Source organism: Cetorhinus maximus, chromosome 3 (genome assembly GCF_964194155.1).
Source record: "Cetorhinus maximus chromosome 3, sCetMax3.hap1.1, whole genome shotgun sequence".
In the NCBI taxonomy this organism is placed as follows: Eukaryota; Metazoa; Chordata; class Chondrichthyes; order Lamniformes; family Cetorhinidae; genus Cetorhinus; species Cetorhinus maximus.
In genome coordinates, this window is record NC_135881.1 from 57,001,130 (window position 1) to 57,014,983 (window position 13,854).

Sequence of the window (13,854 nt, forward strand, 5' to 3'; positions counted from 1 at the left end):
GTGTAAGGTGTTCACAGTTGGAGACAATAGCAGCGATATCTGAGTTCACAATGGGTAGACTGAGTCTCTCAAAGTCCCAGAAAGATGTTGAAAATATGGATTGCAAACAATTGTGCTGTAAACTGTCCATTTACTTCATAGTTGAAAGAGAGTTGGGTTCAAGAATAGCTAATCGGTATTTCTAGCTGGATGCAAGGCTAAGGAGTTTCAAGTTGCCATGGGGGAAGAGTGCAAAGGAAGCTATTTTTGAGATCAGGTTACAGGCTTCCTTATACATCAATGAATGTCACAAGCAGACTGCAGTTCTGTGTGGTCAACAGAGAGAAGGGGCTGCTTGCCTTTGCGAGCTACACAGCAGATGCAGGAGGGTATGGTCTCTCGTCAAAGAAACACATCCTGAAGCCATCTAAGGCATCTGGGAGATTCACACTGGCATGTCAAGACGGGAAGAATCATCGGGACAGGCTTTACTGCTGGTGGTGGATTTAAGAAACTCTCGTAAAACTGAAGAAAGCACCTGGAGATGGTCACTCGAGGTTACTACTCTACAAAATGGGGAACCCATTAGAAGCTGGCAGCAACCATGGACTGTTTGCTATAGGAATTGTAATTCTGTGAAGAGTGCTATGTGTGATAAGTATAAAAGGGGAATGTTCCTCTCTGTCGTTCAAATAAAATATAAAAATAAAACTAGTGCCTACCATAAGAAAATATTGCTTAGTCAAAAGTGCTTTTAGTCGTTTGTTTTAAAACATGAAATTTTGTTGTGTCATTCTTTCAGCTATCAACTGGAAATTTGGATCACTTTTTCAAAATTATAGGTCTCTATGGCAGTGCTTCCCAAACTTTTTCTCACTGGGACCCCAATTCAAGACTTTGAAATTGCTGTAATCTGTCGATGGGAAGTGTGAGAGTCGACGGGCCGGGGGTTAGGCAAAGGGTGGACCTGTGCGAGCAGGAGGGAGGAGACCTGTGGTTCTTAATCTTCACATATTTTTGAAAACTTATCTTTTCAGTTGGTTTTCTGAAGCAGGAATCAGGCCTCAGGCATCAGCCATTTAGGCCGTGCCCACCATTAAAAATAAGCACGAGGATTTAAAGGAGCCTCGCAGCTGTTAATATTCAGTTGAAGCTCAGCTGTTTCTCTGCTCTCTTGGGATCGTAACAGTGTTTGGTGTCTGATGTTTTCATATCATATTTTATCTATGCTATAGTGCTTCAAGTGGTTTACTGCGTGCTTTAATTTACTTCCATGATTTGTAGGTCGTTATTGTGGAAACACAATCCCTTATCCCATCACATCGTTCAGTGATGCCTTGTTTGTCAACTTCATCTCCAACGATGTCAGCTCATTCAAAGGTTTCCGAGCAACTTATGCTGCATCCACATCAGGTAAAATTATATTTATATAACTTTAAAAGCCCAGTCAAGTAAGATCATGCAGAGCAAACTTCAATTTTGAGTAGTAGTTAATTGTCATTGAAGCTAATTGCAAATTCAGGTTAAGGGATGGCTGTATTACCTTAGCTTTCAGATCGTTCACTATTCAACTGAACTATTTCCTTAGCTAGGGGGGTATTAGAAAAAGAACACAGCAACAGACAACATGGAAATTCATGACATACACGGGGAAATTACAATAAATAAACAGATGTAGAAAGCGCTACAAAATGGAACAAACTTCTTTTCACATTTAAGATTTTGGGCAAGAGATGCAGGAGGGCTATGAGAAAAACCTTTTTCATCAGCAAGTGGAAATGACCTGGAAATTGCTGCCTGCAAGAGTGGTGGAAGCAAAGATTATTGATTTCAAAAGAAATTGGATGGGCACTTGAGGGAAATAGACTTACAGTGCTATGGGGATAGGGCAGGAATAAGGGACCACCAGGTTTCTCCACAGAGAACGAGCATGGACTCGATGGGCTGAATGTGCCGTAATGACTCTTTGGACTGCATTTAATGCTTCCCACCAGTGGATTTGAAGGCAGAGGGGCATTTTAAACCCAGTGGGCACCGCGCCCATTGCCTAACTGCCTGCCCTGCTCCTGCCCCTGCCATAGCTTTACCACTTAAGGGCCTCATCCGCTGCCGCTGAGATTTAACTGGCAGTGGAAGAGGTGCATTCTCCAAGTGCCCAGCCGGGCAGCTTTTCCTGCCCAAGCAGCAGGCGGGAGGGGCGGTGGGGGTGGGGGGGGGGGTGCAAGGACCTTCCTAACGAGCCCCCTGAGCCTATCAGAACGACCCTTAACTCCCAGGTTCCCCTCCCCTCAGTCATTCTACCCAGGGCTGTCACCCTCTTTGCCCCCTTGCCGGAGCCTGCCAGCTTGGCCCAGTGAAACCTGAGACTCATCTGCAATCTCAGCTCCAGTGTAGCTTGCCTTCCTCTCAGTCTCTGATTGGCCAGCAGTTCTCTGAGGTGGGACTTCCTGCTGCTGAGGAGTGGAAGACCCCTTCAGCCCATTTAACTGCCATTCGGCCATGTAATTCCTGTGAAACAGCCATCAAGCGTGGGGGTAGGCTTCCCCGCAATGTTTTCGCTGGGGGTCCGGAGGGGAAGAATACAGCTCTATGACTATCTTGTAGCCTGTCATACCGTTATAAATGTAACTTGCTTAAAAGACAAATAACGTTTCTAAGCCCTGAGATTTCTACGAAGGAAAGATTTTTTTAACATTGTGGGTAGTTATGATCTTAACAACAACTCACAATGTACGACATAGGGTTGATTATCCCTGCAGGTCTACATGGACATCAATCATACACTTGCAACACGTACTGGTCCTTCAAGATGCCTGGGAGCTGACTTTTTCTAACTGAATCTCTCCCTAAGATAGCACCTGCCATGATCCTTGTGCCTTCTGTGGCCTATGTTTTTTTTTATTCGTTCACGGGATGTGGGCTTCGCTGGCTAGGCCAGCATTTATTGCCCATCCCTAGTTGCCCTTGAGAAAGGGGTGGTGAGCTGCCTTCTTGAACCGCTGCAGCCCATGTGGTGGTGTTCCCATCTATCTGCTGCCCTTGCCCTTCTAGGTGGTAGTGGTCATGGGTTTCGAAGGTGCTATCTTGGTGAACTCCTGCAATGCATCTTTTAGATGCTACACACTGCTACTATTGTGCGTCGGTGGTTGAGGGAGTGAATGTTTGTGGATGTGATGCCAATCAAGTGGGCTGCTTTGTCCTGGATGGTGTCAAGCTTCTTGAGTGTTGTGGGAGCTGCACTCATCTAGGCAAGTGGGGAGTATTCCATCACACTCCTGACTTGTGCCTTGTAGATGGTGGACAGGCTTTGGGGAGTCAGGAGGTGAGTTACTCATCACAGGATTCCTAGCCTCTGAGCTGCTCTTATAGCTACAGTATTTATATGGCTAGTCCAGTTTAGTTTTTGGTCAATGGTAATGTCTAGGATGTTGATAGTGGGGGATTCAGCGATGGTGATGCCATTGAACATCAAGGGCGATGGTTTGATTCTCCCTTGTTGGAGATGGTCATTGCCTGACACTTGTCAGCCCAAGTCTGGATATTGTCCAGATCTTGTAGCATTTGGACATGGACTGCTTCAGTACCTGAGGAGTTGCGAATGGTGCTGAACATTGTGCAATCATCAGTGAACATCCCCACTTCTGACCTTATGATGGAAGGAAGGTCATTGATGAAGCAGCTGAATATGGTTGGGCCTAGGATACTTCCCTGAGGAACTCCTGCAGTGATGTCCTGGAGCTGAGATGACTGACCTGCAACAACCACAACCATCTTCCTTTGTGCTAGATATAACTCCAACCAATAGAGAGTTTTCCCCCTGATTTCCATTGACTCCAGTTGTGCTAGGGCTCCATGATGCCACACTCGGTCAAATGCTGCCTTGATGTCAAGGGCAGTCACTCTCACCTTACTTTAAGAGTTCCGCTCTTTTGTCCATGTTTGAACCAGGGCTGTAATGAGGTCAGGAGCTGAGTAGCCCTTGCAGAACCAAAACTGGGCATCAGTGAGCAGGTTATTGCTAAGCAAGTGCTGCTTGATAGCATTGTTGATGACCCCTTCCATTACTTTACTGATGATCGAGAGTAGACTGATGGGGCGGTATTTGCCTGGATCGATTTGTCCGGCTTTTTGTGTACAGGGCGTACCTGGGCAATTTTCCACATAGCTGGGTAGATGCTAGTGTTGTAGCTGTAGTGGAACAGTTTGGCTAGGGGCGCAGCAAGTTCTGGAGCACAAGTCTTCAGTACTATTGCCAGAATATTGTCAGCCCCCGTTGCCTTTGCAGTATCCAGTGCCTTCAGCCATTTCTTGATATCACGTGGAGTGAATCAAATTGGCTGAAGACTGGCATCTGTGAAGTTGGGGACCTCAGGAGAAGGCCAAGATGGATCATCCACTCGGCACTTCTGGCTGAAGATTGTTGCGAACGATTCAGCCTTATATTTTGCACTGCTGTGCTGGGCTCCTCCATCATTGAGAATGGGGATATTTGTGGAGCTTCCTCCTCCAGTGAGTTGTTTAATTGTCCACCACCATTCATGACTGGAGTGCTGCAGAACTTAGGCCTGATCCATTGGTTAACACCTCATTTTTAGGTATGCCTGGTGCTGCTCCTGGCATGCCCTCCTGCACTCTTCATTGAACCAGGGATCCCTTGGCTTTGTGGTAATGATCAGGTTGTGGATTTGCCAGGCCATGAGGTTAACTATTGTGGCTGAGTACAATTCTGCTGCTGATGATGGCTTACAGTGCCTTATGGTTGCCCAGACTTGAGCTGCTAGATTTGTTCGAAATCTATCCCATTTAGCGTGGTGGCCGTGCCACACAACATGATGGAGTGTCCCCTCATTGTCTAGACGGGACTTCATCTCCACAAGAACTGTGCAGTGGTCACTCCTAACGACACTGTCATGGACAGATACATCTCTGGCAGGCAGGTTGGTAAGGATGAGGTCAAGTATGTTTTTCCCTCTTGTTGGTTCCTTCACCACCTACTGCAGACCCAGTCTAGCAGCTATGTATTTTACTGACTGAGCTGGCCGAGTCATAGTGGTGCTACCAAGCCACTCTTGGTGATGGACATTGAAGTCCCCCACCCAGAGCACATTCTGCTCTCTTGCCACCCTCAGGGCTTCCTCCAAGTGGTGTTCAACATGCAGGAGCACTGATTCATCAGCTGAGGGTGGGGGGAAGGTGGTGGTAGGGGTTGGGTACTTGGTAATAAGCAGTAGGTTTCCTTGCCCATGTTTGACCTGATGCCATGAGACCTCATGGGGCCAGGAGTTGACGCTGAGTTCTCCCAAGGTAACTCCCTCCTGTCTGTATACTGTACTGTTGGGTCTGTCCTGCCGGTGGGACAGGATATACCCAGGTGCAGTGATGGTGGTGTCTGGAACATTATCTGTAAGGTATGGTTCAGTGAGTCAGGCTGTTGCTTGACGTGACATGTCTTTGAGACAATTATCCCAATTTTGGCATGAGTCCTCGATGTTAGTAAGGCAGACTTTGCAGGGTCAACAGAGCTGAGTTTGCTGTTGTCGCTTCCCATGCCTAGGTCAATGTTGGATAGTCCATTTCATTCCTTTGAGACTTTTTAGTAGCGTGATATAACTGAGTGGATTGCTAGGCCATTTCAGAGGGCATTTAAGAGTTAACCACATTGCTGTGGGTCTGGAGTCACATGTAGGCCAGACCAAGTAAGGATGGCAGATTTCCTTCCCTAAAGGGCATTAGTGAACCAATATGGGTTATTATGTCAATGGTTTCCATAGTCATCATTAGACTTTTAATTCCAGATTTTTATTGAATTCAAATTCAACCATCTGCCATGGTGGCATTCAAACCCCAGTCCTGAGACTGGATTGCTAGTCCAGTGACAATACCACTATAGAAACATAGAAACTAGGAGCAGGAGTAGGTCATTCGGCCCTTCGAGCCTGCTCTGCCATTCATTATGATCATGGCTGATCATCTAGCTCAATAGCCTGCTCCCGCTTTCTCCCCATACCCTTTGATCCCTTTCAACCCAAGAGCTATATCTAACTCCTTCTTGAAAGCATGCAGTGTTTTGGTCTCAACTACTTTCTGTGGTAGCGAATTCCACAGGCTCTCCACTCTCTGGGTGAAGAAACTTCTCCTCATGTCAGTCCTAAATGGTCCACCCCATATCCTCAGACTGTGACCCCTGGTTCTGGACTCCCCCACCATTGGGAACATCTTTCCTGCATCTACCATGTCTAGTCCTGTTAGAATTTTATAGGTTTCTATGAGATTCCCCCCCATTCTTCTGAACTCCAGCAAATATAATCCTAATCAACTCAATCTCTTCTCATATGTCAGTCCTGCCATCCAGGAATCAGTCGGGTAAACCTTCACTGCACTCCCTCTATAGCAAGTACATCCTTCCTCAGATAAGGAGACCAAAACTGCACACAATATTCCAGGTGTGGTCTCACCAAGGCCCTGTACAATTGCAGCAAGACATCCCTGTTCCTGTACTCGAATTCTCTGGCTATGAAGGCCAACAAACCATTTGCCTTATTTACCGCCTGCAGAATGCATGCTTACCTTCAGCGACTGGTGTACAAGGACACCCAGGTCTCGTTGCCCACTCCCTTCTCTCAATTTATAACCGTTCAGATTACAATCTGCCTTCCTGTTTTTGCTACCAAAGTGGATAACCTCACATTTATCCACATTATACTGCATCTGCCATGCATTTGCCCACTCACTCAGCTTGTCCAAATGACACTGAAGCATCTCTGCATCCTCCTCACAGCTCACCTTCCCACCCAGCTTTGTGTCATCTGCAAATTTGGAGTTATTACATTTAACTCCCTTATCTAAATCATTAATATATATTGTGAATAGCTGGGGTCCCAGCACCTATCCCTGCGGTATCCCACTAGTCACTGCCTGCCATTCGGAAAAAGACCCGTTTATTCCTACCCTTTGTTTCTGTCTGCCAACCAGTTTTCTATTCATCTCAATACACTATCCCCAATCCCATGCGCTTTAATTTTACACGCCAATCTCTTATGTGGGTCTTTGTCGAAAGTCTTCTGAAAGTCCAAATAAACCACATCCACAGGCTCCCCCTCATCAACTCTACTAGTTACATCCTCGAAAAATGTGTCTTCACCAATCTTTTTTTCTTCACATACCTATAGAAACTTTTACAGTCAGTTTTTATGTTCCCTGTAAGCTTACTCTCGTACTCTATTTTCCCCTCCTTAATTTAATCCCTTGGTCCTCCTTTGCTGAATTCTAAACTGCTCCCAATCCTCAGGTCTGTTGTTTTTTCTGGCCAATTCGTATGCCTCTTCCTTGCACCTAATATTATCCCTAATTTCCCTTGTAAGCTATGGTTTGGCCACCTTTCCCATTTTACTTTTGCGCCAGACAGGAATAAACAATTGTTGCAGTTCACCCATGCGCTCTTTGAATGTTTGCCATTGCCTATCCACCGTCATCCCTTTAAGTAACATTTCCCAATCCATCATAGCCAACTCGCACCTCATACCATTGTAGTTTCCTTTATTAAGATTCAGGACCCATGTCTCAAAATCAACTATGTCACTCTCCATCTTGATGAAGAATTCTATCATGTTATGGTTGCTCACCCCCAAGGGGCCTCGCACAACTAGATTGCCAATTATTCCTTTCTCATTACACAGATTTTGTTTTCACATCCCAAAAGTTCTGAGGTCATCAAATAGTCCATTAGAACTTTCTACTGATGTTCCACAACTTTTTATATTTATCTACTTTTTAATTAAAATTACTTATTGCCACTTTGTAAACAACAGGTTAGGATTATGTAATTACCAGCTGATAATGACATGAAGGGAAGGCAAAGGAGAACATTTTCAGATAATAATTTATAAGGTTAAATTGGAAGGGTCAGTTTTAGGGAAGGTTTAAAGGTTATGCAAGATGTGATTTGTTTAAAAAATATGCCAAACTTTTTAGTTTAGTTTGGCAATCAATGAAATAGTATAAAGCTATGTATTGGAAAATGTGGATTAAAGCTAATAAGCAAAGTTAAACATGGATTATTGGTAACAACTTTGACATTGAAAAATACTTATCTGAGTTGTGCACTATTATTCCATCCACAGCATGTGGTGGGACGTATCACATGGAGACTGGAGCATTCAATAGTCCCAACTATCCTGATGAGTCTCCACCGAACTATGAGTGTGTCTGGTCTATCATCAGCTCACCTGGTAACCGCGTACAACTATCCTTCATGTAATTAGCATTTACATAATTCATATAAATATGTTTTAAACCAATACCTAAAGGATACTTTTCCTTTGACTAAAACACTGTATTTATTGTAAAATGTCATTACTGTCGTAATGTTTAGTTTGGACCTCTCCTGCATTATTAAATAACTCATTAGATAAATTGTATCGTTAATTTTGTTTACATTGAACAGAACTTTTGATGTGCCTTTTACTATGTTATGTACCTCGAATTACCTTGAAATTCGAGAAGGGAATGCCACGGGACAGCTGGTCGGACAGTACTACTGTGGTAGTACTTTACCTTCAAATTACACGTCAATTCTGGGACACATCTTATGGGTGAAATTTGTCTCTGATGCATCAACTCCTGGTGGTAGATTCAGGGCCACTTTTTCTCATTGTAAGTATTGGATTCAGAACATGATACTTGTCACATGCTTTAAACTGAAAGATTTTGCATATTTGGAGGATGAATTGCTTTGCTTGTTATGTGTAACAATGTTGTAAATCTGATTACTTTCAGTAAACATTTTGAATGAAATGACATTTGTCCCATCATACTTCTGACAGCTCTGGAAAACTACCCATTTAGTCTCATTCCCTTGCTTCCTCCTTGTACTCTTTCACATTTTTGTTTTTCAGATATTTATGATAAAGAATACATTTATAATATCACTACATATAGCATCCAAAGCAATTGTTCTCCATTTGTTGTCTGTTTTGAAAAATAATCTCTATTCCTTTGTCCAGCAAATGTATGCTAAGTGATGTATTGTTAATCAACAAATAACTTTGGCCAGAGGAAAAAAATACATCAGATGTTCCCAAAAAAATAGCTTGAATGCCGAGTCGTATTTACAATGCCAGAGCCACCATTTATATCTTTCATTGTTTTTTATTATTAAATAAAGCATCCAATTAAAACAATGATGCTTTAATCCTTCTATTAAGATCCCAATCCCTGGAACTTCTGTATAAAACAGTTTGAATACCATATTTCAGCAGGTCACTTCATTACAAAATAGGGCAAGTACAAGTAAAAATTCCACTAAAACAGCTGAAGCTCAAAGGAATGCCTTTACTGGTGGTCTTTGCAAGGTACCTAAAACTAATTTATGAGGGCAGCTTAGAGGATTTAATATGTGATGCAATGGAGCACTTTGGTAAGTATGAGATGCTCAAGGAGAGTCAGCATGCCTATGTGAAAGATTGGTCGTGGCTGACTAGTCTCATTGATTTTTTTGTTATGAGGCCACTGGTATGATGGATAGGGGAATGGCAATGGATGTTATCCATATATATTTCCAGGAGACAATTCCGAAGGCTATACATATGAGGTTATTAGCAAAATGAAAGCAGAATTATAGGTAAGCTTGTAACACGATCAATAATTACTGGGATATGGGAAATAGACAGCAGATATAAATGGAACATTTTCTGAATGGTGGGAGTCAAGTAGTCTTCGGCAGGGATCTGTTGTGATACTTCAATTTTTCATAATTTATTTATGTTTTGAATGAAGGAATAAGAGTTGTATCTTGCAATTTGCGGTTGAAACCAAGGATTGGATTTTTTGCAGAGTTAGGAAGACTCCGGGGATCTTTAAAATTGTCGGGCAGGGCCCAGATAAGGAAGTACTGGCCCCGTTTCTGGCAGATCCAATTTTTCCCCGTGGGAGAAAGGGGAGGTACATGATTCACACAGGGGGGAAACCCAATCTCAGCAGGGTCATTGCTGAGTTCAAACAGACCCCATTTTGGGTGTTGCAAGTGTCTTAACCTGCAATGTAGGAGTCACAAATTTATGGAGTAGATGTAAATGCTCTTGAGGGTGGATAAGGTCTGCGTAACTATCATGATGTAAAGTTTTTTTTTAAACCCCCTGCTCTTTAAACTTAGAAGAAACAGGCTGCAGCTGTCACTAAGAGTTAAAAAAAATCTTTCTGCTGGATTGCTTTGATTGACAGGCCATCTGCTGCAGGTTAGAAAATAAACGCAGTAGCACCTGGTTGTTCAGTTTCAATAGTGTTATTTGTTGACATTTCCCCAAGGACTATTATAAAGTCACTATGAATGCTTGGCTGAGTTTCAAAAGCTATAATCTCAGTGGGGGGTGGTTACTGAATTCACAGTTTGTTAGCTTAAAGAGTCTATTAAAGGATTAGCTGACTTTGAGTGGGGTCTGAATAGAAGTTTATTTGTTTTCATAAGCGATTAACCACTTGAGGAGATTTAAAAGCCTTGAATGGATTCTATGAACGGGAGTTTTTTTCACAATCAAGTATGTAGGAGTGAGAACTGTATTAGATTGTTAGAAGTTTTAATGTTACTGCTATGCTTACCTTCATTGTATAATTGTCATTCCATATCACGTGTAAAGAGTCAGTTTAAAGTATGAAATAGCACCTTAATTTTTTTAGACTTTTTTTGTATTTAATATATTTAATATATTTGTATAGTTCAGTTCAGGATGTTTGTATCACTTAAAGAACTGAGATCATTAGCAGCTGGACTAATCCATAAATCAAGAATAAATTGTAAGCTGATAATTTGAACATTGGTTTTAAGTTGAATTTTATACTTAGATTGCAAATAGATAAAAGAAAACTATTTGTTATTATTGTAAAAAGAGCAGGTATTAATGTAAATGGCTTCAGTTAAAATGTGTTTATTTCAGTATATGGCAATGAGATTGTGGGAGTCCAAGGACAAATTACATCTCCACTATGGCCATTGCATTACCCACATAATGCCAACTACCACTGGACAATTACTGTTCCTGCATCCTATATCATCCATGTCAGAATACTGGAGCTGGATATTGATGCCATACATGGATGCAGATATGATCGATTAATGGTAAGTAAACTGTCAATCTCAGGAAGATCCAGATCTATACAAGAAGGCATGGTGAACAAGGTGAATATATTTGATTTGATTTTATATATTTTATTTTATTTTGAATTTTAGTTGAAAGGCACAGTACAACTTCAACACCCTCAGCAATTCTTTCCGTAAGCAGTGTAAAATCGCCTATGTCTGCACATCTTTCCATTGAACACTTAATGCATTACAGAGAAAAGCCTAATGCCACATGACACAGTTACACGGTCATATGATAAATTTATCATGCAAATCAATTATATATTCAGGGTGGGAGTTTCTGTGCCCACTGGCGGCGGGTGTGATAAGTGGCTTGAGTGGACAATATGGCTTGATCAGTTTCACAATGATGGGAAGGCAGGTTGCGATTGTCCGCACAGCCTGCCGATGGCGGGCTGCGTTTCCCGTCATCGGGAACCTCATTGTAATACATCAGCTATTATTATCAGGGCATGCCACCAGGCTCTTGCACCCCCGCCGGACTGTCCGTCCATGTGAGTGGGAAAGCACGGCGGGAGACCTCATGGCGTCCGGAGTCAATAAAAGCACAGAGGCGATGTGCACTTGGCAGCCTGCACTTTGAGTGAACTGGAGGTGAGTGCACAGCAATGTTCTGCAGGGCTCGCCAGGGCTACCTGTTGCTTTGCAGGCTTCAGGGGCACCGGGGGTCAGAGTTAAGTGCCGCCCTGCCTCGGAGGCCACTTTTGACGCTGAGGGGGAGTGGGGGGCAAGTGCTGCCGTGCCTCTGAGGCGACTTGTGAGGGTGAGGGGGATCAGGGTTGGGGAGCAAGTTGCAATTGAGGTGACTTGTGAGTGGAGGGCCCAGTGCAACCTTCCCATTGAGGCGGTTGGTGGCGTGGAGGTGAGGGTGGGGGGGGGGGAGGCAAGCTCTGCCTCTGAGGTGACTGGTGGTGGGGGGTGGGCAAGGGCAGTCCTGCTGTTGAATATAGTGCACAAGGATATGGGATGGAGGGTAGGGAGGGTGAGGGAAGTGGCCACGCATTCAGGAAACCTGTAGAAAGTGACCATTCCTCTGTAACTGAGACAGCTCAGGCACAGCCACATTGATATGTCTGGGGTCAGGCTCCTAGCTTATCTGCCCACTGAAACAACACAGAGATCAAAATGCCACCAAGTTCTCCAGAGCTCCAACCCTACCACCCTTCACCGCAACCCCCCCCACCCCCACCCCCACCCCCAGCACAGACTGCAAAGTCTTGAGCACTTTAGTGGACTGCAGAGCAGTTGGACGACTGCGCACATTGTACAATCTCCTCGCTAAAGCTGGCCAAGTAGCAGTCACTGTTGGAGGAGCTCATAGCCCTATGCAATATCATCATCCGGGTTTGGACCAGTCTCCCCCATGGCTCAAGTGAACAGGGCATCCATGCAGCGCACTGATTCCTGGCCATCTAAGTGGTGGCCAGCACTTTCTGGGAAGCGTTAAGCAGCTGTCATACTTAACCAGGACAGGTTCTTAGTACACCCATGCTAACCACGTGTCTCTCTCTCTTTCATCCTGCAGGAGGAGCACATCAGGATCGTAGAGTCCGGTGAACTAGCTGTATGCCTGATGGCCTACAGAGCATGAAGACGACGGAGGAGAGAGCCATTGAGGATCTTGGCTGCGCAGAGGCAGGAGCAGCAACCTCAGGAAGAAGGGGCGGCTGGGGCTCCCGCACACACCATCCAAAAATCACAGCGAACCATCGCAGGCTGGCGCCTAGCGACACCCAGGGTCTATAGATACCGTCTTTCATTCCTGCAGATGACTGAGAACCAGTGTCACCGAAGACTGTGAATATCTAGGGAACAGGTTGCTCACATCTGCCCGCTACTGCAGGATCTGGTGCCTTGGGGAGGTGGAGGATATCCACTGCCGGTGCTCGTGAAAGTGACTGTGCTGCTCAATTTCTATGCCAGTGGCTCCTTTCAGGGCTCCACAGGAGACCTCTGTAGGATCTCTCAAGCCTCCACACACAAATGCACCCATGAGGTCACGGATGCCATCTTTGCGAGGGCACACAACTTGGTGCATTTCGCCCAGGACAAGGACAGCCAGGATGCAAGAGTGATTAGATTCACCCAGACCTTGGGTTTCCCATAGGAGCAGGGTGCGATTGACTGCGCTCATGTGGAGCTCAGATCTCCATCGCAACACACGGTGGACTACATTAACTGCAAAGGCTTCCATTTGTTGAATGTGCAACTCTAGTGCGACTACCGGAAATAAATCCTGTAGGTATGCGCACAGTTTCCAGGGAGTGTGCAAGACGCCTACATCCTCAGTCGGTCACAGATCCCGGGACTCTTCCAGGGTCCACAGAAGCTGCAGGGATGGCTCCTTGGGGACAAGGGCTACCCACAGAGGCTGTGGCTGATGACACCCAAATGGCAGCCTCAGACTGCAGCAGAGTGACGCCTATAATGAGGCTCATGTTGCAGCTCGCACCTTAGTGGAGCAGACCATCAAGATGTTGAAGATGAGGCTCCGGTGAATGGACCACTCTGGTGGAGCCCTGCAATACAGTCTGCAGAGGATGTCACGCATCATCGTCATCACCTGCACCCTTTACAACCTGGCGCTCCAACAGGGTGAGGAGCTGGCGGAGGAGGAGATGGAGAAACTGCACATCTCGCCCAATGAGGAGGATGCCAATGGGAATAAGGCTGAGGAGGTCCTTGGATGTGACGATGACGGGGATGAGGCCCTCGCACTGCTAGACGAGGCTGGCACGCTT

The 13,854-nt window shown here is 44.8% G+C and overlaps 1 protein-coding gene across 1 annotated transcript in view; it reads left to right on the forward strand.

The window, feature by feature from the left end:
- Window positions 1-13,854, forward strand: part of cubn (cubilin (intrinsic factor-cobalamin receptor)) — a 481,327-nt gene that overhangs the window by 238,871 nt on the left and 228,602 nt on the right. Inside the window, exons 33-36 of the mRNA XM_078535601.1 lie at window positions 1,264-1,392; window positions 8,100-8,232; window positions 8,423-8,631; window positions 10,908-11,089. Coding sequence (XP_078391727.1) covers window positions 1,264-1,392; window positions 8,100-8,232; window positions 8,423-8,631; window positions 10,908-11,089 — 653 coding nt within the window. The remainder of the gene's footprint in view (window positions 1-1,263; window positions 1,393-8,099; window positions 8,233-8,422; window positions 8,632-10,907; window positions 11,090-13,854) is intronic.